Here is a 23,858-nt window from a genome sequence, read left to right as displayed (position 1 = left end):
GGGTTTAGATTGGTACTTTGGTTTAACTAATTCGGTAATAGTCTGCAAAAGACGAAAGCCACCCCTTTCCATTGCTTATAGGGTCTAATCTTTCAACTTGAATATCATGCACAGTTCAGATGAATAGTACCCATGAAACTTGAATATCATGCACAGTTCAGATGAATAGTACCCATGAAAATTAAATTGAGAATTAATAATTCGATCGAGCTCTTTTTACCTGAACTGCCGTAGTCCATTTAGATGAAAAGGGTTTTCATTTTTTGGGTCCAAGTCTTGAGGTTTTTTAACTTGAGAAAGTTTTTAATTCCTGGCCGATGGAGCTCTTTTGGTCGCTTCCAATAAGATTACATATTAAAATGTCTACATCGAAAATCCTCTTGCAGGTTTTTACGATGCAGTCCAGCTGATATGATGCAAATTGTCCTTTTGAGACCAATAATAGCACATCCAAACTGTTCCAACCAAAGTTGTCAATGTCGGATTCCAATAATTTGAGGGCAAACATGATTATTCTGTTTATAATAATTCAAATGGACGAAAGATCAGTCCAACAAATGAATAGTTGATGGTTCACATGCAGAAGCAATGAATAAGAAAGAAACTTACGTTACATCAGGCACGAAATCAAACAAACATCGATCTACATCGTGATGCCAGTTACTGTAGATAAATATGGAAAATTTAAGAGACTTAGATCGGTCTTGGTATGTTGAATAACTGAGAACAAGAAGATGCTTAGTTTGCTAGAAATTGAAAAGCAAAAAGGGTTCGAAAAGGAAAAAATTCCAAACGCGTGCTCAATTACGGACAACTACGAGCCCAAGAAAAATTGGAAGAAAAGGTGATTTCCCGTTGCCGCTCTCCTCTTCAACATCGTGAGTCGGACTCGTGCGTCACGTTCGGTCAGCCATCCCGTCGCGTTGAACGACTTCGTTGAGTGAGCCATTGACGCATCCTTCCTCCCCGGCTGATCACAAGAGAAGTTTCCCGATCGGATTTTTCGTTGCCCGACTATGATTCTTGAGATCGCGACTTGCATCTTACAGGGCTGCAATCTCTTCTGCGTTCTCTGCTCCCCTCAGCTGAAAGATATTATCCAGCTCAAAGAAAACAAACAGAGGCTCGACTATCAATTTGAGGTGCTCATGTATCAGAAAAACAAAATAATTAGCTACGTCGAAGGCGGCAAGAGGGACGGGAAAGTTCCTTCCGAACCAGTGGAGTGCGCCCTGCAGAGGATGGAGAAACTGGAAAGGGAGTATGGGGACATACTAAAGAAGTTCGAGGTCCGGCACTGTGGTAACTGCAAGCTGCTCTTCGAACTAAGCCGACAGATTGAAAATACCGGGGGAGAGATGAAGACGGAGAGGGAGATTGGCCTGAAGTACACGGACGGGGAAGGGGTTCTCAGGGATCCACCACCACCCATGGTAGAAGTGCTCCCTGTTCCCCATGTTTATGGCCGGGAAGAGGTCATCAACAGGATAATGAATCACTTGAACAACGATGATATCCGAATCATCGGCGTCTGGGGAATCACTGGAGTGGGCAAGACCACCCTTGCCAAGATGGTGAACAACCAGCTCATAGGCAAGGAGACGCTTGTCTTCTACGTGGACATGGAGGAGGAACCAGGTAACAAGGGGATACAGGACCAGATAGCTAAGAGACTGCAGATGACCTTTCGGGAGCATGATAACGAGGTAACCAGAGCCGCCATGCTCTTCAATAGGCTGAAGGAAAAAAAGTTTCTGCTAATCTTGGACGATGTTCATCGTAAACTAGATCTGGATCACGTGGGAGTGCCCAACAGAAGCGATCAAAGTATGATGAGCAAAGTGCTGCTCACGACGACCGACTTCGAAATGTGCAAGACGATGTTGAGTGATGAAACTGTTGAGGTGGATCCCCTCCCCAAACCGCACGCCTGGTGCTTGTTTCGGGAAAAGGCCGGGAAGGTCGTGGAAAGCCACGAGATACAGCCGCTTGCAAAGGAGGTTGCCGGGGAATGCGAGGGGCTGCCGCTCTTTCTGGTTCTCTTGGGAGAAATCATGAGGGATGTAGAGGAAGTTGGGATATGGAACAACGCGCTGAGGGAGTTGAGGGCCTTGAGGGTGACGAGGGTTCTGAGCAATTGGAGCGTGGCCGACGTTGACAAGCAATTCCGGCTATTGAGACGCAACTACGATCGGATCACGGATAGGAGCACTAGGTTGTGCTTCTTATACTGTTGCTTGTTTTCTAGACGCTACAGTGTGAATGTCAAGAGGCTTGTCTCCTACTGGAGGTCGGAAGGCTTAATGGAGGAGCTCAATAGCAAAGATTCGACGGACAAGGGGTTCCAAATAATTGAAAGGTTCCGGAACTCTTGCTTACTGAAAGCAAGGGACTCCTTCAGCAGCGTCATGATGCTGGGCTTGGTCCGGGATATGGCACTCAAGATGGCAGACGAAGAAGGCCACCAGTTTTTCGTCCGGGACGAGAAAACCAATCCTTTGAGGCAATGGCCTCCCAAGGGAATGATTCCACAAGACATCAAGAGAATCTCCTTGATGGGTCACCAAATACAATCACTTGCAGACCAACCACAACAAGTGTGGTCGGAGCTATCGACCCTGATCCTCCAACATAACCCTCTTAAGAGTATCATCGATGGTTTCTTCCATGGGATGCCCGCCCTTCAGGTATTGGATCTAAGCCACACAGAGATCACGACTTTACCGCCGTCCATCTCAACTTTGGTGAACGCCCAGGCGCTCTATTTGGGGGACTGTCGATACTTGAGGGAGATGCCGCCGATTGGGGAGCTGAGACAGCTTAAGTTGCTTGACCTCAACCACACTCAGATAGAAGAGTTGCCCCAGGGACTGGAAGAACTGAGCCAGCTAAAGACTTTGATCTTGTCCTATACAAAGAGGCTCACTAGAATCCGGCGAGGCCTCATGCCATGTCTCTTAGCCATTGAGGAACTCGACATGCACCAAAGTGCATACTCTTGGGGCCTGGAGGGCATGGCGAAGCTCGAGACAGCCACACTTGAAGAGCTAAGTTCCTTGCACAAATTGGAAGCTCTTTACGTCAATATTCAGAATCCGATTTGCCTCATTCCAAACGAGTTCGGTGACCAGTGGCGGATTCTGTGGCAATTCAATTTCAGTATAGGAGGAGACATCGATCTCCAGCGGCGCCACAACAGAGAACTCCATGTCATCAATTCCGACGGGCTGCTGCCAAGTGAAAGCGTGAAGATGGTGCTACGCCGGACTCAATCGCTGGTGCTGTTCAATTGCACAGGCATCATGTGGATTTCCCAAGTCGGCGGTTCCTTCAAGGACCTGAAGTCGCTCTTCGTTCATGGCTGTGATGATGTTAGCAGCCTGATGATAAGAGGAGATGACGTCGACCAAGATGGCGAATGGGGAGCGTTGGAGACTCTAGACCTGCGGAACTTGGCCAATTTGCAGAGCATATGGATGGGGAGAGCTCCTAGAGGAGGAAGCCTTCGTAATCTGACGCACATCACTATAAGCTGCTGTCCGAAGTTAAGGAGTCTGTTCCCCATCGGCATATTCGGGAAAGAAAACAGGCTGAAGGAGATCCAGGTATTGGGATGCGCTTCGATAGTGGAAGTATTTCAAGGAGAGGTAATGGAAGCGAGGGCTGTTGGCGACGGTGAGGTAGAAGATGAAGCTGGTCTCCCCTGCCTGAGAAGGGTAATACTCGAGAACCTGCCTAGACTAACAATGGTGTGCAAGGAGGAGCCTTTCCTTCCTTTCTTAGAGGAGGTACGAGTGAAGTCTTGCCCGCTGCTGACGAATCTTCCAATTCGTGAGCTTGGTGAGATTCAACAGATTAAGGGCTCCAAAATTTGGTGGGAACAACTGAAGTGGCAAAATGAGAGCATCAAAACTGCAATGCAGAGAAAATTTCTTGATATTGGGGAATGACCATCTTCATCATCTCTGCAATTTCATCGATACATATGCGCGTTGCCTGCATTGCAAAGACGATGTGTGTTTCTGTTTGAACTAATTATCTCAATTATGTAAATGTTGTATCCTGCATTACTTTTTTTCTTGTGTTTTGCTTTTAATTTAGTATCGCGTCTTAATTAAGATTTTTGGAATGGAGTACTCTTTGCTCTTCTCTCATAGGCAATCCGCCTTCTTTCAGATCAGCATGTGCACAAAAACCAGTTGTTCAGGGCACTTAACCCACTAAGCACAAGGAAAACCCAAAGAACACTCAAAGAAAGATGGATAACCGGTGGACAAGAAAACAGGAGAGTAGATGCGCCCAAAAGCATTACGAAAACGTTTTTGGAAAACCACTTTATGAGTAATTACTAAAAGAGATCACATTTTGTGATTTTTCTAACAAACAGGGATTTTTTTATGAGAGCTAACAAAATGAGCGTGAACCGAACCATCGTTAGCCTGAAAAATAAAATAATGAAGGCGGAAAGAATGAAATGTTTTAGTATTTGAAATTTAAAAGGAATTGCAGTAAATAAATTTTATTTCTCGCGTTAATAAAGTTTACAGTTTTTGGCACTTTTTACGGTCCTTAATAAAAAAAGTTACACAAAATAATTTATAGGGAAAAGGAAGCCCCCAAAAATGTTTTCCCCTACATAATTACCAAAGGTAACTATTTTCTTATATAGTATATAAACTTCACGTCCTGATATAATATACGCATTGTGTACTTTTAAACTTTAACCCTACCAAATATTTTGCCGAGAACTTCAAGGGACAAATTATGACCTCCTTCGTGACACCCTCCCTTGCGTAAGGAACATCTAAATACTGAAATCTGCGACATGAAACTGGGTACACTAAAGTTAGTGTTCGTGGGACATTAGGCATATTTTTTGTGAACAAATTACAGAAACCATCTAAAAGTTTGCTTAGTTTACAAAAAAAATGTGCACCCAAGAACGTTTGGGAAATTACATCTAGCCTTCTGCGTTTCATAAAATATTTCTCGCAGTATTGCTCCAAGGATTTGGCTCGTGTAATGTGGCTGAAAACATTTCCCAGAGAGGAACCCCTCATCTCTCATGCTTCTTGCTTTCAAGAATTTGGCTGCTTCATTCCTCTGTAACCCTTCTTCCCTACTTTTTTCGTTTACAACAAAAAATTTGTTATTCTGCCAGTTTCAAGTGTTGGATACTACCGACATAGAAGTTGGAATGCTCTCAGGTACTCAAGTTGTACATGTGTGTTGCTGTGGCAACGAATGGCTGGCATCGTACTGTCTTTTTTGCTCTCCTCTTTAGCCTTAAAAAAAAAAAGAAGCTTTCAGCATGCTAATGGAAGATAACAGCACACTACTGTTGAAATAATTGATATTTCAGACGTTACCTTGTTGTATGTAATGCTCAGACCCTTGGAAAGATGGCAGTAAAACTTTGATATTTTCAATGTTGCAGATACTTGTGACATTAGCACACATGCATACATACATATGCACATCGTTGTGTGCACTTTGACCATAAAATTCGCTGGCAGATTGAATTGTTTTTGCATTTACTCATACTGAAAACGAAATGTATTTTTCTCTTCTTCGCCCTTACCTTTCTTTGCTATTTCTTTTGTTCTCTTAGAATCTGGTTGCTTGTTGCCAAGCTTGCGTTCAGATGCAACGTTCGATCAATCAGCAGGTTTTAGTTTCACATGTGATCTGCCTTGGCCGTCTTCATCTTTAGTGTCCACACCCTCATGCAATAAATTTAAGCTCCTGCGTGCTTTTCTTTCCTTCTATATCGAGTCTGTCTTGTTAATTTGTTTTAATTTTTCAGTATAACAACTTTTGGTTTAAATGCCTGGAATCAGGAGTTCAGCATTTAGAGGCTTCTAAATCAGTGTTGGTGTCTGCTTTGTATACAGTGACTTCCTTGCTGTACAGGTTCATAAGGAGCCCACTAGTTAGGTCACCAAGGCCCTTAATGTGCGTGTTGCATGCTCAGATTGACTTTTTGTTTGTTGTTTTTTTTGGTCAACTAAATCCATTGGAGTTGCAAATGCCCAAGCTTACTTCTCGTTTTCTATTTTTACATTAAAAATAGGGCTTCATATGTGCTGCCAATATGGCAATAATTCAGGCGTTGCAGTCAATGCTACTTATATGTTAAATTTGCTTAGTAGAGCTTTGTGACCATTTATATGTTTTTACTGCAGCAATTACATTACCTGCGCTTCCAACAGCAGCACATTCTCAGGGTGGTAAGCTGCCTTTCGCTTTTCTCATTCCACCAATCAGCATAAGTTTTTTGTTGCGAGTATAATCATATGCTGTGGTCAATTCTGTGATGGTGATATACTAGAAGGACTTTCATTAAACTCTTACATAAGTAAACATGTGGAATTAGAATGGTACTTCAATTGGTTACGAGGGTATCCGCTAGTCTTTCAGATCCAGAAAAGAATCAAGAGTCCTCAAAAACAGTGAATTCATGCCATCTCCGATGTAGCCCTATCATGTTTTGACGTAGTGCTTCACAATAGAGGCAAATATTAAGATGGCACATTGTCTCCCTTGAAATCAGTGCAAGCTGAGGTCTGAAATAATAAATCAAAGATAATTGAAAGGAACATCTAAACTCCTTTTCTTGAAGGAAAGCATCTTATATTCACAATTTGGAATGCAAGCATCATTTGTCTTAACGAGTTTCTTTGTGTTTCATATGGTGTTCATAAAATATGTCATCAGTAATAGCATCTCAATTACCACTGTCTTCAGAGAGGCCAATCATTGATAATTAGTCACCTAACCAAGTCTTTTCTGATGAGGATGTTTTGTATACTTAGTAGTTGTGTCTCTTGCGTTATGTGATCATTTAAATTTGTTCATTTTCTTCTTATTTTTACAGGCCAAGGCAAGCAGCGCTTGCTCTCGTTGCTCCTAGTGTTCTTCGTGGTTTTGCTGGCTTTGTGATCGTTTTGGTTTTTTGGTGCTTCTCTCTCTTTCTCTCTCTCGTCTGCAGAAATATACCATCCTCTTCAAGCAGATACACGTTCTCCACTCCATGCAATGAAATTTGTTGTTAAACTAGATGAAGATCTCAGTCTGAACGTGCTGCCATCGTATGCTTTCGGGTGAATTGACCCATCATTTGTTTATAGCTTTTGCGATTCCAATTGCGTTTCTCCTGTCAGATGTTCAATAAATGAGCATTCTCCAATGGAATTGTATAGTGCAACCAACATCGTATAGTTTATTCTTTTCCTCTAATTTGATTTCAATTTTTCTTTTGTAGAACATGTCTGTTTTCATTTGTACGCATATGGTAGCTCCAGATTTATAGTTGATCTTGACGTTCATTTGTAGTCACGTCATGAATTGCCCTCAATTTCGTAACACAATTTATTCACCACTTGATGATAGCTCGAGAAAACTGCGTTGTTCTTTTTCTTTTTCTTTTTTTTTTTTGATAGTCTGAAGACCGCATTCTTGGTGCTCTCTCTCCCTCTCTTTCTCACTCATTCAAAGACACATTGCACATATGCACACACATATTTAACCATCGGATCTCTTGTTTCGGTCGACAAACTCTCTAGGACTAGTCCTGGATCATGACCATGAGGTAACCCCCTTTTTCTCGAGAATAAAGCAATGTCGATGCCACAAATCGCTCCAAGAGAAGGAACGACGACACCCGATTCAATTGCCGCCTCTAAGATTCATTCAAGAATCGCATTCGTCGATCAAAAATAGCGACGATACCGCGAATGGAAGCAACTATATCACCTAGTCGAAGGCAACAAACCTTTTCCTCTGTGGCAAATCAAGATTCAGATATTTCACTGAGAAATCTCAGCACCTAGAAAGGAGATCAGGCATATGACGGTTGGGAACCCAACGACAGGCTTCAGGCTTGTGATGGCTTGGCTCCTTAACTCCATGGAGCCAACCATCGTCGAGGGATTCATCAGCTTCAACAAGATATCAACAGACGTACAAAAAGATCAAAGCCCTTTCACCTGTATATGAGCAACCTCAAAGGGATGGGGGGAGTTGATCCCTGTATCGTGCAACCAATACTGACATCAGTGTGATAAGTCTGCGGAATGACGAGGACAAAATTTTTAAAGGGATGGGGAAACATTTCGATCACCTACGCAGTCAGATCTTAATGTCGAGTCCCCTATCTTCACTAAATACAGTTTGTGCAATGATCCAATGAGAAGACACTAACTGAAAGGTCATGGGTGGAGACAGCCCCTGAAGAGGCCACTGGTTCATCTCTCATGGATAAAAGGGTTGCATTCAAAGCAGACAATCGCTCAAAGATTTGCTAAATCTGAGACAGAGACCTAGATGCAGCACCTATTGTAAATAACTAGGTCATACCTAGATGCACCTGTTGTAAATAACTAGGTCAGAAATGCTGACACATTCAAGGATGGCCAACCAGAACTAAAGGTCACGAGATGCCAAGGAAACGATTACTGAACTCGTGCAACTGCTTAAACAAGTTGCTGAAATGAATACAACAGCAAACTTTGTCATCAAGCAAGTTCCACAGACAAACGTCAGAACAACGTACCCTCACGCAAAATCAAACTATCATCCAAAAAAATTCAGGTATACATTTAGCTATTAGTGCTTATACACCAGCTGATATGTGGATTTTAGATACTGGTGCTATGGATCATATTACAGGAGATAAGTTTAAACTTGACATTTTAAATTCATGTGAAAAATCGTATGTGAAGTAGCTGATGGATCTAAACTGCAGCAGCAGGAGTAGGTTCAGTTAAAATTTTTCAGCATGCAAAACCTAGTGATGTCCTATATGTGTCAAGCTTTTCTGTTGGATAATGAGTTAAAATGTGATGTGGTATTCACTAATAACTAGGCAATAATTCCGGACTCCAAAACTCAAAACAAAGATTGGTGAGGCCAACAAACATGGAGGTCTACATACAATCAGTCTACAGAAACTTAAAGGTGTTGTTCGTGCTGCAAGTGCTCAAAATCAAATGCATCTATGGCATTGCATATGATGTCACCCTGTTGACCATATAATAAAACAGTTGTTTTCTGTTTTTGGATAAACTTTGCAATGTGTGAGTCATGCGTGCGTGTTTGCAAAAATGTCTAGACAACCATTTGTTAGTTTTGAAATAAGAGGTGAACATTACTTTGAACTCTAATACACTCTGATGTACTACGGTTTTAGATACTATGTAAAATTTATGGAAGATATTTCAATAATGACCTGGGTTTATTTCTTCAAGAGAAAAAACATGAAAGTGTTCAAATGTTTTTTACAGTTTTACCAACTCTTGTACGCAGAAGGTTAAGAGCAATCAGATCTTCTACACGTCCCAGTGACTTCTGGATGTGGTATGTCAAGACTCAAGAGAGATAACAACAAATGTTCAATATCAGGCTACATAAAAAGTAATGATTCACCTAATACATGGGTTACTTGTAACGACCCAGCGCATTCCTGCACCAGGCTCAGGCTCTTGTTCCGCCAAGTCACAACCCACCCTAGCAGGACACATCACTCTGCAACTTGAAGCCAGTTAGCATTGATAAAAACGGAAAACTCAAGAGATTTAGATCGGTTTTGTTATGTGGAATAACTAAGAAACCAACGTTAGATCAAGACTTGATTGCTCTGATTTAACTTTTCTCTAAAAATAGTGACCAACTCAACATTTGAGAACGAAGGTTCTCGATCATTTTAACCCATTGATTTGTGATTAACTATGATTAAATTAGATGGATGGTGGTAGGTAAAGACGTTTATTTGAGAACTACCTATAATCATTAGCCAGTTGAATGTTTAATATTTGGACAGTTTTTGTAAATTAGAGAAAGGTTAGAGTCATTTCGTAAACTTCTAACTATTTATGTATGCAACTCAGCTAGTCAACTTTTGTCCAGATTCGAAACATATATCCAAAGAAAAATTGAAAACACTAATGAGTTCTGCACTAGCATTTATTAACACAAACAGAGAGCATCACCATGAGCCACCGCTTGATACAGTCAAAAGGAATTAAGATGTTCTCGTGGTCTCTATATACAAGAGGCAGGGGTATAAGTACAGCTTTTCCCATTCAAATGAATGTTGTTAACATGACTGAGTTTATTGAAACTCAGACGGGTTGACACAGTGGGTTTAAAGTTTAAACTCAGGCAGTTGAGGCTCGCCACAGTCGAGTCGAGGGACTTTGTTTTTTCTTCACCCCTCCTTTCCAACAACGTAGAACCTTGAGATTCGGAGGTGAATGAAAAACAGAAGTCTCCTCTTCTCTTCATCCCCCAAAGTATTGCTTTCAAAAGTTAAAAGGCTTATAAGTGGGGTTTAGGTGTTTCGGGATGATAAGTGGGGCTGTGATTCGGCGTTGGCGCGGCCAGCGAGAATGGAACCAGGGACTAGTTTTATACCAGCTGCACTGATACGTGAAAGCTGAACAAATAAATAGGAAAAACACGAACTGAACTCATCCAAACGCATTTAAATAATTGTTTCCGTGGCAAGACAAGAGAGGTGCGCCTTCCAGAAAACATCGACCATCGCAGGAGCTGGTCAGGGTCAACGAGTCTGGATTTTGCATATTCGAATCTCTTTTCTTCCAGATTTCCATCTCGAAGAAGTCACATCTCAGAGATAAAGATGATTGGCATGGTGATGTGAAATTTCATTTTGTAATTTTTGTTTTTAAAGTATAACTTATCTGCTTTGAATTCATTTAGTCAGATTTGGTACCATGCTTTCTTACTAAATTTGGATCCGAGCCTGATATCCGATTGAGATCCAATAAAAATTCAGTATGTGGGATTTGGGGACAAATGGGTACAGGAACGGGTTAGATGTAATCGATTACCAATCAGGTACTAGATTCATTTAGTCGGGTTTGGTAAGAAGCTTTATAACCGAATTTGGATCTGAGCCAGATACCCGATTGATGTCCAATAAAAATGCAAACGAAATGTATATAGACATCGAATCTTATCTTACGCGGAATTGAGCTGAATTCGACCTGAAATCTGAGGAATTTACATCTTGAAGAACAAAGACAGAAAATAGAATATGGACCAAAATGAAAACGACAAGGAACTTAAGTCTCATCTCTCATGTCATTCACGCACTTAGATTGTGAAAAGGGGAGGAAAGTTCCCAGTTTGGGGACCTCAAGACTCTGCGTCAATATCAATTTGCTCTTTTTCGCTCTTTCTTTTTTCCTTGAAATTTTCACTTGGCTATACTTTCAAAAGCAAGCCTTATTCTTTTTCTCTTGATATCTATCACCTTCAATTCTTTTGTATATTATCCTTCTATATATATATATATATATATATATTCAAGCCGGTTCAAACATATAACCTTCTTGACTGTAGCAGTAAGAAATTGCTTTAAAGATGAAAAGAAGAAAAAATTAAAGTTTTAATAAATGAGAACCAACTGTAAAAGGGTCCAATTTTCTTTTCTCAGGGGCAAAGTTTTCGCTGTATTTATAGTTACTGAGCTGCAGATCCAACAGCTGTAGATCGAATACTTCAGATGAATTGGTAATTTGGAAGCTTTGATTGTTCGATCTCCTACTGCAGTTTTAAGATCTTTTTATAATATCGGTCACTGGTCAAGGAGTAGGAGTGCCGCCCATTTAGCGCTCTCTCTTGAAAAAGAAAAATAAAAGTTCAATAAAATAATCTCACCCTGCTAGAGGGTTGATGACATAAAAGATATTCTAGAAAGTGAACCGCTTAGAGAGGAGAATGGGCGTCACCTAGGTCACTTAGGTCATGGACAAGAAGTAAACCGCCTAAAAAACATGCTAAAAGATATTTTATACGTAGTTTCAAAACGCTAGAATGTTGTTGACTACTGATTTAGTATAAAACATTGTTTGGTTCAAGTTGTAAAAAGATATTTTTTTAGTATAAAAATTTTTGTGATATAAGGGTAGTTGATATTTTTGATTTGGAGAGAGACGAGGGCTGATAAGCAACCCATCTTTGTTTCGAGTTCCCATTGTGTTAACTTTTTATGCTGCACAAGGAGGGAAAGTAATATAGTAGGAGCAGGGAACAGGAACGGAGTCAGTTTTTTTTTTTTTTTTAAATATATAGTTAACAACCAAGTCCACCCAAGTTCATGGGGGCAGTGACTCAAGTCTCGTGGGGCTGCCACATTACTGGACCCAGGTCCACCTAAATCTATTTATCAAACTAAGGTTTTAAAGTGGCTTGGTAGAGCACATGCCCTACCTCCTATCTGGACCATTACCCCGAGGCATTGAAAGTAAGCTTACTGCTTTGAGAAGAGGAAGAGTGTGGAAGCTTCGTCTCTTAACGGTGGGTGGTGCCTTGAGGAAAAGAAAAGGGTGGAAGCTTCGGCTCTCTCAGCAGGAAGGTAAGAAATACCCTTCCCACCCGAAGGGCAGCTGATATTTTTATGAATTAAAATAAAAAGTGATCAACTTAAAACATGTTTGGTCTAATCTGCTCGAGATCTCTAGCAGATTGTCTAACGCAAGTCCAAGTTTATCCCCGACCACGATCTCGACAACTCAACAATTGGTGAAGAAAGTTGGATAGCATTAATACGCAGATTCTGATGTCGTTTCCTTTTTTTGGTTTGAATCCCAAATTCAAATCTGAAATCGGGCTAGATGTAAATGTCAGAGAGAGGAATTCGATATGGTCTAGAAAATTGCATTCCGTTTCTAGTTGATGAGCCTAGTTCGACTACCTCTGACTTGGTAAGGAAGGTTAGACCGGTCCGTTACGTTCCATAAACTGGACTTTCTATTTTCTGACTTGCCCTGAAATGGTCTTCCTGAATTACTAAGAATCCCAATTAAATGCTTGAACAAGAATCGGTGTTGGATTGCAGTTTGAATTCGGTTCGGCCCGGGCTTTAACAAGTTCCACGTGATTTAGATTAAGACTCTAACTTGACCTTTTCAAAAGAAAACTCAGGTGTGATCAGCTTAAGGCAAAAGGCACCCTTTTCAAAAGAAAACTCGAGTGTTATGTTACACCTTTTAACTGCGTGGAAACTTAAGCACTTTCTATCTTGGGTGTCCTGGCCATCATCTGCTCAGTCCGACACCCACAAAAATCAAACTAAACTTACACGTCCCATGTAGCACTCAACTCTTTTTTTCAAACTGAACTTTACGACCAGACTGGGTCCAAGCCTGGAGCTCCTTCAACCTAATAAGTTTTTAATTTCTGGCCGATGGAGCACGTTTGGCCGCTTTCAATAGGATTACGTATTAGAATGTCTACATCGAGAATCCTGCTGCAAGATTTTACCATGCATCAGTCGGCTGTCCGATGGAGCACTTTTGGGCGCTTCCAATAGGATTACATATTAAAATGTCTACATCGAGAATCCTGTTGCAGGATTTTACCATGGAGCGCTGCCAATTAAAATGTCTACATCGAGAATCCTGTTGCAGGATTTTACCATGCATCCGTCGGCTGTTCGTGGAAATGAACAGCTGGCATTATGCATCTGAGGCCAATAATATCACATCCAAAGCGTTCCAGCCTGACTCGTCGGCGTCAGATTCCAATTATTTGAGGGTTAAAATGGTTTCATGTAAGTGGACGAAAGAACAGCAGAATAAATGAACAATTAAACCAATCACACATCAACATGCAACGTGATGCCAATTACCACATACGTAAATGTGAAAAGTTTAAGAGATTTAGATCGATTTTGTTATGTTGAATAAGAAACCAGCCTTAGATCAAGATCTAATTGCCCCGACTTAACATAGATACACCTCTTATCTGAAACAAGGAACCAACTCAACCTTTGAGATGGGTTTGCCGCCAAGTATGAAGGTCTAAATTTCATTGCCATCATCCGGGCCTCTTATGAAGAAACGAGATTTGGCATTAACCAGTATTGTTAAATAGAATATTGTTAGTTTTCTCGGAAGAAAAAGAATGCTTAAAATGTTTCAAGTTGAAAAGGAGGAAGGGTTGAAGAGGAAAAAACTTCCAAACATTTGCACGGACAACGGAGCCACCTTGCTACCGAAGGTGGTTAATTGCTACGGCCCAAACAAAAAAAATTAGAACAAAAGAAACAGTGATTAACTTTTACCGCTTTCTTCTTCACCATCCTGAGTTCCGACTCGCCATGTCACTGACCGCCAGCCATCCCATCGTGTTTGAAGAGATCGAATTACATGTGTTAGTCTACGTGACCATATGTTAAAAGGTGGATAATACTACCAATGTGTATATTTACAACATTATACGTGAGATAACAAATAAGATATGAAATAAAAAAACAAATCCGAAATATTATTTATGAAATAACAAAAAAATTATGAAATAATGAAACAACGAATGAATGCATATATGAGATAACACCGTCCGAGATAATGTTCATGATATAACACATTTTTTTTAAGATAACGAGGTAACAAATAAATATATAAAATAACGTTAAATATAAATATAAGATAATATTTATAAAATAATAAATGGATGTATGAGATAACACTAAACATATAAATATAAAATATAAGAGATAATAAAATATTTATGAGAACTCGAAATAAAGTTATAAGTGAAAGAAAAACAATTTTTTTTTATTTTTTAAAGAATATATTGATTAAAATGATATACAATAACAAATTTCACTTTTATCTAATCTTGAATTTTTTTTTACGGTTTTTGTTTTTATTCTTAAAAGAATTTCTTTTTATATTAATCATGATTTTTTTTTCATCTTTAAAATAACCTATGAAATTAGGTACAGCAGTACATAACCAGCTTCACTCGTTGGAAGACTTCCTTGAAGCATTGAAAGTCTGCAGACGGGATTTTGCGTCTCCCGACTATGGCTCTTGACATCGCGACTTGCATCTTTCAGGGCTGCAATCTCTTCTGCGATCTCTGCTCCCCTCAGCTGAAAGATATTATCAACTTCAAAGAAAACAAACAGAGGCTCGACTCTCAATTTGAGGTGCTCATGTATCAGAAAAACAAAATAGTTAGCTACGTCGAAGGCGGCAAGAGGGACGGGAAAGTTCCTTCCGAAACAGTGGAGCGCGACCTGCAGAGGATGGAGAAACTGGAAAGGAAGTATCGGGACATATTAGAGAAGTTCGAGGCCCGGCACTGTGGTAACTGCAAGCTGCTCTTCGAACTAAGCCGACAGATTGAAAATATCGGGGGAGAGATACAGACGGAGACGGAGATTGGCTTTCAGTACATGGACGGGAGGGGGGTTCTCAACGATCCACCACCACCCATGGTAGAAGTGCTCTCTGTTCCCCATGTTTATGGCCGGGAAGAGGTCATCAAGAGGATAATGAATCACTTGAACGACGATCGTATCCGAATCATCGGCCTCTGGGGAATCACCGGGGTGGGCAAGACCACCGTTGCGCAGAAGGTGAACAACGAGCTCAAAGGCAAGGAGACTCTCGTCATCTACGTGCCTATGAAGGACAAGCCAGGTATCGAAGGGATACAGACCCGGATAGCTAGGAGATTAGGGATGACCTTTGGAGAGCATGATAACGAGGTAACCAGAGCCGCCATGCTCTTCAATAGGCTGAGGGAAAAAAAGTTTCTGCTAATCTTGGACGAAGTTCATCGTAAACTAGATCTGGATCACGTGGGAGTGCCCAACAGAAGCGATCAAAGTATGATGAGCAAAGTGCTGCTCACGACGACCGACTTCGAAATGTGCAAGACGATGTTAAGTGATGAAACTGTTGAGGTGGAACTCCTCCCCAAACCCCACGCCTTGTGCTTGTTTCGGGAAAAGGCCGGGAAGGTCGTGGAAAGCCACGAGATACAGCCACTTGCAAAGGAGGCTGCCGAGGAATGCGAGGGGCTGCCGCGCTTTCTGGTTCTCTTGGGAGAAATCATGAGGGATGTACACGAAGTTGGGATATGGAACAACGCGCTGAGGGAGTTGAGGGCCTTGAGGGTGACGAGGGTTCTGAGCAATTGGAGCGTGGCCGACGTTGATAAGGAATTCCGGCTATTGAGACGCAACATCGATCGGATCACGGATAGGAGCACTAGGTTGTGCTTCTTATACTGTTGCTTGTTTTCTAGACGCTACAGTGTGAATGTCAAGAGGCTTGTCTCCTACTGGAGGTCGGAAGGCTTTATGGAGGAGCTCAATAGCAAAGATTCGACGGACAAGGGGTTCCAAATAATTGGAAGGTTCCGAAACTATTGCTTACTGAAAGCAAAGGACTCCTTCAGCAGCGTCATGATGCTGGGCTTGGTCCGGGATATGGGACTCAAGATGGCAGACGAAGAAGGCCACCAGTTTTTCGTCCGGGACGAGAAAACCAATCCTTTGAGGCAATGGCCTCCCAAGGGAATGATTCCACAAGACATCAAGAGAATCTCCTTGATGGGTCACCAAATACAATCACTTGCAGACCAACCACAACAAGTGTGGTCGGAGCTATCGACCCTGATCCTCCAACATAACCCTCTTAAGAGCATCACCGATGGTTTCTTCCATGGGATGCCCGCCCTTCAGGTATTGGATCTAAGCCACACAGAGATCACGACTTTACCGCCGTCCATCTCAACTTTGGTGAACGCCAAGGCGCTCTATTTAGGGGACTGTCGATACTTGAGGGAGATGCCGCCGATTGGGGAGCTGAGACAGCTTAAGTTGCTTGACCTCAACCACACTCAGATAGAAGAGTTGCCCCAGGGACTGGAAGAACTGAGCCAGCTAAAGACTTTGATCTTGTCCTACACAAAGAGGCTCACTAGAATCCGGCGAGGCCTCATGCCATGTCTCTTAGCCATTGAGGAACTCGACATGCACCAAAGTGCATACTCTTGGGGCCTGGAGGGCATGGCGAAGCTCGAGACAGCCTCACTTGAGGAGCTAAGTTCCTTGCACAAATTGGAAGCTCTTTATGTCAATATTCAGAATCCGATTTGCCTCATTCCAAACGAGTTCGTTGACCAGTGGCGGATTCTGTGGCAATTCAATTTCAGTATAGGAGGAGACATCGAACTCCCGCGGCGCCACAACAGAGAACTCCATGTCATCAATTCCGACGGGCTACTGCCAAGTGAAACCGTGAAGATGGTGCTACGCCGGACTCAATCGCTGGTGCTGTTCAATTGCACAGGCATCATGTGGATTTCCCAAGTCGGCGGTTCCTTCAAGGACCTGAAGTCGCTCTTCGTTCATGGCTGTGATGATGTTAGCAGCCTGATGGTAAGAGGAGATGATGTCGACCAAAATGGCGCATGGGAAGTGTTAGAGACTCTAGACCTGCGGAACTTGGCCAATTTGGAGACCATATGGATGGGGAGGGCTCCTAGAGGAGGAACCCTTGGTAATCTGACGCAAATCACCATAAGCTGCTGTCCGCAGTTAAGGAGTCTGTTCCCCATCGGCGTATTCGTGAAAAAAAACAAGCTGAAGGAGATCCACCTATGGGAATGCGCTTCGATAGAGGAAGTATTTCAAGGAGAGGTTTTAGAAGCGAGGGCTGGTGGCGACGGTGACATAGAAGAGGAAGCTTGTCTCCCCTTCCTGACAAGGGTGATACTCAAGGACCTGCCTAGACTAACAGTGGTGTGCAAGGAGGAGCCTTTCCTTCCTCTCCTAGAGGAGGTAGAAGTGAAGTCTTGCCCGCTGCTGAAGAATCTTCCAATTCGTGACATTGGTGCGATTCAACAGATTAAGGGCTCCAAAATTTGGTGGGAACAACTGAAGTGGCAAAATGAGAGCATCAAAACTGCTATGCAGAGACTATTTCTTGATAATGGGGAGTGACCATCTTCATTATCTCTGCAATGTCATCGATACATATCCCCGTAGCCTGCATTCCAAAGACGATGTGTGTTTCTGTTTGAACTAATTATCTCAATTATGTAACTGTTGTATCCTGCATTATTTTTTTTTCTTGTGTTTTTCTTTTAATTGTGTATCGCGTCTTAATTAAGATTTTGGGAATGAAGTACTATTTGCTCTTCTCTCATAGGCAATCCGCCTTCTTTCAGATCAGCATGTGCACAAAAACCAGTTGTTCAGGGCACTTAACCCACTAAGCACAAGGAAAACCCAAAGAACACTCAAAGAAAGATGACAACCGCGGATAAGAAAACAGAAGAGTAGATGCGCCCAAAAGGATTAGGAAAACGGTTTTAGAAAACCACTTATGAGTAATTACTAAAAGAGATCACATTTTGTGATTTTTCTAACAAACATGGATTTTTTTTATGAGAACTATCAAATGAGTGTGAATCGAACCTTAGCCTGAAAAACAAAATAATGTAGGTGGAAAGAATGAAGTGTTCTAATATTCGAAATTTGAAAAGAATTGCAGTTACTAAATTTTATTTCTCGCGTTAATAAAGTTTACAGTTTTTGGCAATTTTTATGGTGCTTAATAAAAAAGATACGCAAAATAATTTATGAGGAAAACGTAGGCCCTAAAAAAGTTTTCCCCTACACAATTACCAAAGGTAATTATTTTATTATATAGTATAGAAACTTCAAGTCCTGATATAATATATGCATTATGTACTTTTAAACTTTAACCTTAACAAATATTTTGCCGAGAACTTCGAGAGACAAAATTATAACCTCCTTTAGGACACCATCCCTTGCGTAAGGAGCATCTAAATACTGATCTGCGACATGAAACTGGGTCCAACTTCAGTTAGTGTTCGTGAGTTACTGTTCGCGGACATTAGGCAAATTTTTCGTGAACAAATTACAAAAACCATCTAAAAGTTGGTTTAGTTTACAAAAAAATGTGCACCCAAGAACGTTTGGGAAATTACATGTAGCCTTCTGCGTTTCATAGAATATTTCTCGCAGTATTGCTCCAAGGATTTGGCTCGTGTAATGTGGCTCAAAACATTTCCCAGAGAGGAACCCCTCATCTCTCATGCTTCTTGCTTTCAAGAATTTGGCTGCTTCATTCCTCCATAATCCTTCTTCCCTACTTTTTTCGTTTACAACAAAAAATTTGTTGTTCAGCTTCTGATGAGGCTCTGTAAGATTCAAATATGGTGAAGGTGGTAAATGTTTCAATCTTCGGAGTTTGGTTTCCTTTTTTAAGCAACATTCATTGTAAGGCTAATTTGCAGTTTCTCTCAATTTATAGGCCTTGATATTGAAGTGTGGATAGAATAAGTCACCTTCCTTCTAAGGTGCAAAACAAAAATACTAATGCTTATAGCGGCCAAAAGAGAAAGAAAACAACAAAAAAGTTTAGACAACCCAATCCAAAAAAATGTACGGAGTATACGATTCATGCAGCAATGTTCAAGAGAATTATCACCATCAGCCTGTTCCGTCTCTCGGTGCCTAACATTATTAGCCATCGAGATTGTCTGCTCACTAACCATATTCCTCAGGGTTTAATTTAAATTGATGATAAAGTTATAACATAATAGAACCAATACCAATGTACCATGACCACCAGCATTACGGGTTGCAGTGGCGGGAACGAGCAAGCATTTGATTTTATGAGCATGGAATAATCAGAGGTCAGTGGCCGGCTCATGAAAATCGGGGTAAAAAAGATCGCCTCATCTAGAGTGGACCATGGCATAAACGGAGGAAGGCAACAGCCAAAGAAATACCACTAGAACTAGATTAAAAGAGGCTGGTGGCCAATAGGAACAACGGATGATGACGAGAAAAGACGAGTTTTATCGTAGCTGGTAACAGTAGGAGATAGAGCCGGAGATGTAACAAGAGAAAGATCGCGAATAACTGGCAGACCTTCAAAAGCTTCTGCAAGTGGCAAGCTTTGAACGTTGTCCCTTATCCCAGAGAAAACTCAAGAGACTCGAAGGAGTGATCGCACAAGTCAGGCCTTACGGAGTCGACCATTTCATCTCATTAGTTTGTGATTAAATATGGTTAAATGGATGGTGGTAGGTAAAGACGTTTATTTGAGAACTACCTACAATCATCAGACATTTGAATGTTAAACGTTTGGGCAGCTTTTGTCGATTGGAGAAAGGTTAGGGTCCTTTTGTAAACTTTTAACTCTTTATTTCAGACATCGAGACAATTACATTATGGAAACATGTAACATTCATCACTGAAATCAGCCAGAGGACAGCATGTTACCTGCGATACATCCACATTCTCGGCCATAACAAATTCCCTGTGGCGTTGTAACGGGTCGAATCCCAAGTTTTAAATCTCTCAAAACTCGGTACAGCCAATGGTAGGCCGGCGTGACGACTAGAGAGACCAGCAACATTATGAGGGCGTCCAATAGGAAATTCCCTATCACTTTGATTTCTTCTTTGCGGCCGGCTTCTTCCTCTTTTTGAAACCCTTTCCGCTTTCCTGCAAGTAAAATAACTTTTAGGATAAAAACCAAACAGTAAAGCCAAACAGTTGAAACAGGTAAAATGGACTGTACTAGTAAAAAATGAAAAAGGGGAGAAAGATAATCAATTTTCAGTTTGGCGGAGAAAAAGGGCACGACGGTCATGGGAACAGACATGAAATACAAGCGAAGCATGTGAGAGAGGATTATCAAGCTCATAACTTGGTTTATCAACATGGAGCAACTGCAAACATAAAAAATTTTCGTTATGAACATTTCTTTGTGCTACTCAAAACATCTTCTCATTAGCTCTTTCATTGATAAATAAATATCATTTGGTCAAACAAGCCTAAAGCTTGCCTTCTTCATAATTCAGCTTCTGCAGTGCAAGCACTCATATGTTAAAGCAAAGAAGATTGTCTTACTTTTCACTAATCACCAGTGCAGAATTTGCATCAGGAGCAGTATTTACTGTTTAGTACAGTATTTTGTTTAAAGGCTTGGGCCACAACCTTTAATGAGCACGGAACTTGGCTAAAATTCCAATGTTAATTTCCCACAAGAAATCTGAGAAAATATACCTAGTTGTCAAACATGAGACTGATGATCAAGACATAAAATGACTAGCAATGGTGCCCCAAGTTTTCAGAGAACGTCTATGCGCAATAGGCAAGGACAGAAAATAACATTAAATTTTAACACAGCATTTATTTACATTGGTATGGAAACCTAATCTACTATTATCACGAAGATAATTCCTATATTTGTAAGAACAAGAGAACAAGTAATGCCAGAAAACTGAAAAAAAAAGTAACATGATAGGATTTCTTTGAATTTCAAGCAATCAAAATCTCACCCAAGGAGCCAATGCAGGAAATACCTTTCTGTAATTGCTGTATGCAACTCGGCCAGTCAACTCTTGTCCAGATTTTGAAACATATACCTGAAGAAAAATTAAAGACACTAATGAGTTCTGCACTAGCATTTTCTAACACAAACAGACAGCTTCATTATGAGCCATCGCTTGATACAGTCAAAAGGAATGAAGAGATTCTCATGGCTCTATATGCCAAGCGGCAGGAGAATAGCTATTCGCTTTCAAATTATTTAACAATTTCTTATAATTTCAAGTACCTTTCTTCCATCTTGGCCAGTATACCAGTGGCCTGCAGAACCTACGGCTTGAACTCTCCTCTTACCAGCATCTCTTGGAACTGTCGCAGAGCTTTTCGGGTTCACCCATCCTGTTGTCCCTAGAGGGTCAATTGCCTTTGAAGATTTTTTGCTGTCGCTCGAAGATCTCCTGTTTGAACATCCACGAGCTTTGGTCACCTTGACCGGAGTTTCCTTTTGTCCAAACTGACTCCTGCATGTCAGAAAGAGAGCACGTCATTTCATCCAAATCCAGGCCTTCGGAAAGATGAAAAGGAAATAGAATTTGCAAGAAAAGAGGGAAGGCGGACATTACATGTAATCAATAACTCTCTCCCCTGCCAAATCATTTGTCCCATTATTCTCATACCCAAGAGGGCGAAAATTTGCTAGTCTTCCAGATACGAGATTCCGGATCCTAGGATCATGATGATAGAAGTAACGACAAGCAGGAGGAATACCATTACACAAGTCCCCAAAGCGTTCTTCTTTGTCACGAGTCTTTTTTTTTTGGGAGCAGCTTATTCCTGCACCACCAAATTTACCCGAGAAACGTGACCTAGTGCTTCCAGCATCTGCATGTATTTTCTCGCTGTGCACCACCTCCTTACCTTTCGTAGAACTGAAATGTTCTTGACAGAACTCATCAAGAGCAGGCGTTGCCAAACTTATAGGTTGCTTTTCATTGAAATCTTTCCAAAAGGTCTCCAAAGGGTTCGACTTGGAAGAGGCCGTCACACCTGATGTTTTTGGGAGCATATCACTCTGGGAAGATTTGGGGTTCCCCACGGATGCCTCCGCTCTATGCCCAATTCTGCATGTATCCTTGGAAGGCGAAGGTTCGTCAGAATCAGAATCAAGTAGTTGGATTCTTCTCAGAGGACTGTTAAATGCTGACGAGAGCATTGATTTGGTGGTAGTGGCAGAAGATTTTGAAAGTATGGAGGTCTTAGGAACAGCTGAACTTCTTTTCACACTGGATCCACCTGTTGATTGAGAAGTCAAGACACTCTGGGAGCGCAATGAAATCTTTGAGCTGCTACAGACTGAAATTTTTTGAGCTGAAAGGACGGGGGAAAGTGTATCAGTAAAATAGTTGTTTTATGCTAATAAACAGAGAGAGGTGATTCAGCACATAAAAGACATAAATGCTTTAGCTAGCTGGTGCAAAGCTCTTACTGCGTCATGAAATACGCTAAAAGAGCAAATGACGAGGCACTTCCGAGGATTTGATCAGTACCAAAACTGCCAGGGTCGTAGGGTTAACACTAGGACTAACAGCAATAACTTTATCCGAATCTACGCCTATGACCCCGTGGTCACGAACAAATGAACGCAAAAGGCCATTGGCTACTCCACCTAATAAGAAAAAAAATTCTGACGACTAAAAAACCAGAGAGCAAAAAGATGATGGGGTAAGATTAAACACGGAATTCACTTTTTCTCCTTGAGTTGAAAAACATATTTGACACATAAAGTTTCAGATTCAGAGAACGAGAAAGAAGACAAGAATTCCAATCAAGAACCGGATCAAATGTAATGTACAAACAGTTCACGATTTAACGTTTCATTCAATGTCACGCCTGTTGCGATACAAACCCTGAACCTTGTTCAACAATTTGTTGATAGATTTACCAATCGAGAGACCATAAAATCAAACTCTTCCGTAAACTGCTGAAGAAGATTAAAGAGAGAAGCCAAAACCTAAGATCGTTTCCCCTAATTATCCATCAGGTAGGTATACTTCCGCGATCAATTTAAAAGGAACGTAATACTGTACCAACATTCACGATAAAAAATTTCGACCTAAAACTATGCACACAATGATAAAACCACAAAATGCCGATTCCCGAACAACAGCGGAGCGGCCCCTCAAGAAAGAAAATGAATAAAGAAACCCTATAAAGGAAAAACATTCGACGTTGGAAGCCACAAACACCCATGTTTTTACCTTTGCAACGATCTTCCGGTGACGACAACTTCGAGAAATTCTCGATCTCGTCATCAGCATCAGAGAGGACCTCCGACACGGGATCATCCGGCGCAGACCGAGGGCGTGGCGGAGAAGAAGGGCCTCTCTTCAGCCGCTTCAAAACAGGAGGCGGAGGATCCTCTTCTTCTTGCCCTTCATCTTCCAGTAACAAATCGAAACTCGGTTCTGGCGCTCCGACTTGACGAGTTGGGGTTTCGTCTCGATGCTGATCCTCATCAAGGGCATCGAAGCCGAGGGAGAAAGACGGTGGCTCGAAATCCTCCATGGACGTGCTGTTCAGGGGAAAGTTTGGATGAAATTTTTTGAAAGGAAAGGGAAAAATCGGGGCGGGAGGAAATTTATCGATGGCGCTAAAAAAAGGCGATGTCCGCGTTCCAGCTTGGTTGCGGGAACAGGTCGGATATTATTCTCCAGAAACT

The 23,858-nt window shown here is 41.4% G+C and overlaps 3 protein-coding genes across 4 annotated transcripts; 2 read left to right on the top strand and 1 right to left on the bottom strand.

The window, feature by feature from the left end:
* The first annotated feature begins 604 nt into the window (after positions 1 to 604).
* LOC116257938 (probable disease resistance protein At4g27220) lies at positions 605 to 4,136 on the top strand. The gene has a single exon (XM_031634964.2). It carries the CDS (start codon positions 1,017 to 1,019, stop codon positions 3,948 to 3,950), a length of 2,934 nt encoding a protein of 977 aa, XP_031490824.1. The 5' UTR covers positions 605 to 1,016; the 3' UTR covers positions 3,951 to 4,136.
* Positions 4,137 to 14,777: 10,641 nt separating this feature from the next.
* LOC116246342 (disease resistance protein At4g27190-like) lies at positions 14,778 to 17,975 on the top strand. Its single transcript, XM_031618173.2, has one exon. The coding sequence runs from the start codon at positions 14,837 to 14,839 to the stop codon at positions 17,768 to 17,770; it is 2,934 nt and encodes a 977-aa protein (XP_031474033.1). The 5' UTR covers positions 14,778 to 14,836; the 3' UTR covers positions 17,771 to 17,975.
* Positions 17,976 to 19,986: 2,011 nt separating this feature from the next.
* Positions 19,987 to 23,764, bottom strand: LOC116251445 (uncharacterized). 2 transcript variants are annotated; one of them, XM_031625740.2, is made up of 6 exons: positions 23,398 to 23,764; positions 22,058 to 22,507; positions 21,763 to 21,973; positions 21,429 to 21,660; positions 21,175 to 21,237; positions 19,987 to 20,311 (listed from the first exon to the last, which is right to left on the bottom strand). In XM_031625740.2, exons 1-6 carry the CDS (start codon positions 23,702 to 23,704, stop codon positions 20,252 to 20,254), a joined length of 1,323 nt encoding a protein of 440 aa, XP_031481600.1. In that variant the 5' UTR covers positions 23,705 to 23,764; the 3' UTR covers positions 19,987 to 20,251. The 2 variants fall into 2 exon arrangements, with proteins under 2 accessions (XP_031481600.1, XP_031481592.1); XM_031625732.2 differs by having other exon boundaries at positions 21,763 to 22,507.
* Positions 23,765 to 23,858: the final 94 nt, after the last annotated feature.

This window comes from Nymphaea colorata, chromosome 1, assembly GCF_008831285.2.
Source record: "Nymphaea colorata isolate Beijing-Zhang1983 chromosome 1, ASM883128v2, whole genome shotgun sequence".
NCBI classification, from domain to species: Eukaryota; Viridiplantae; Streptophyta; class Magnoliopsida; order Nymphaeales; family Nymphaeaceae; genus Nymphaea; species Nymphaea colorata.
This window is presented reverse-complemented; position numbering and strand designations above follow the sequence as displayed.

Bases quoted from the DNA above. Each gene is read 5' to 3' on its own strand.
- LOC116257938 (XM_031634964.2), top strand. From the start codon at position 1,017: ATGATTCTTGAGATCGCGACTTGCATCTTACAGGGCTGCAATCTCTTC.
- LOC116246342 (XM_031618173.2), top strand. From the start codon at position 14,837: ATGGCTCTTGACATCGCGACTTGCATCTTTCAGGGCTGCAATCTCTTC.
- LOC116251445 (XM_031625732.2), bottom strand. From the start codon at position 23,704: ATGGAGGATTTCGAGCCACCGTCTTTCTCCCTCGGCTTCGATGCCCTT. The intron at 22,508-23,397 runs GTAAAAACATGG...CCGTCCTTTCAG, and splicing joins ACCGGAAGATCGTTGCAAAG to CTCAAAAAATTTCAGTCTGT. The intron at 21,238-21,428 runs GTACTTGAAATT...ATTTTTCTTCAG, and splicing joins CTGGCCAAGATGGAAGAAAG to GTATATGTTTCAAAATCTGG.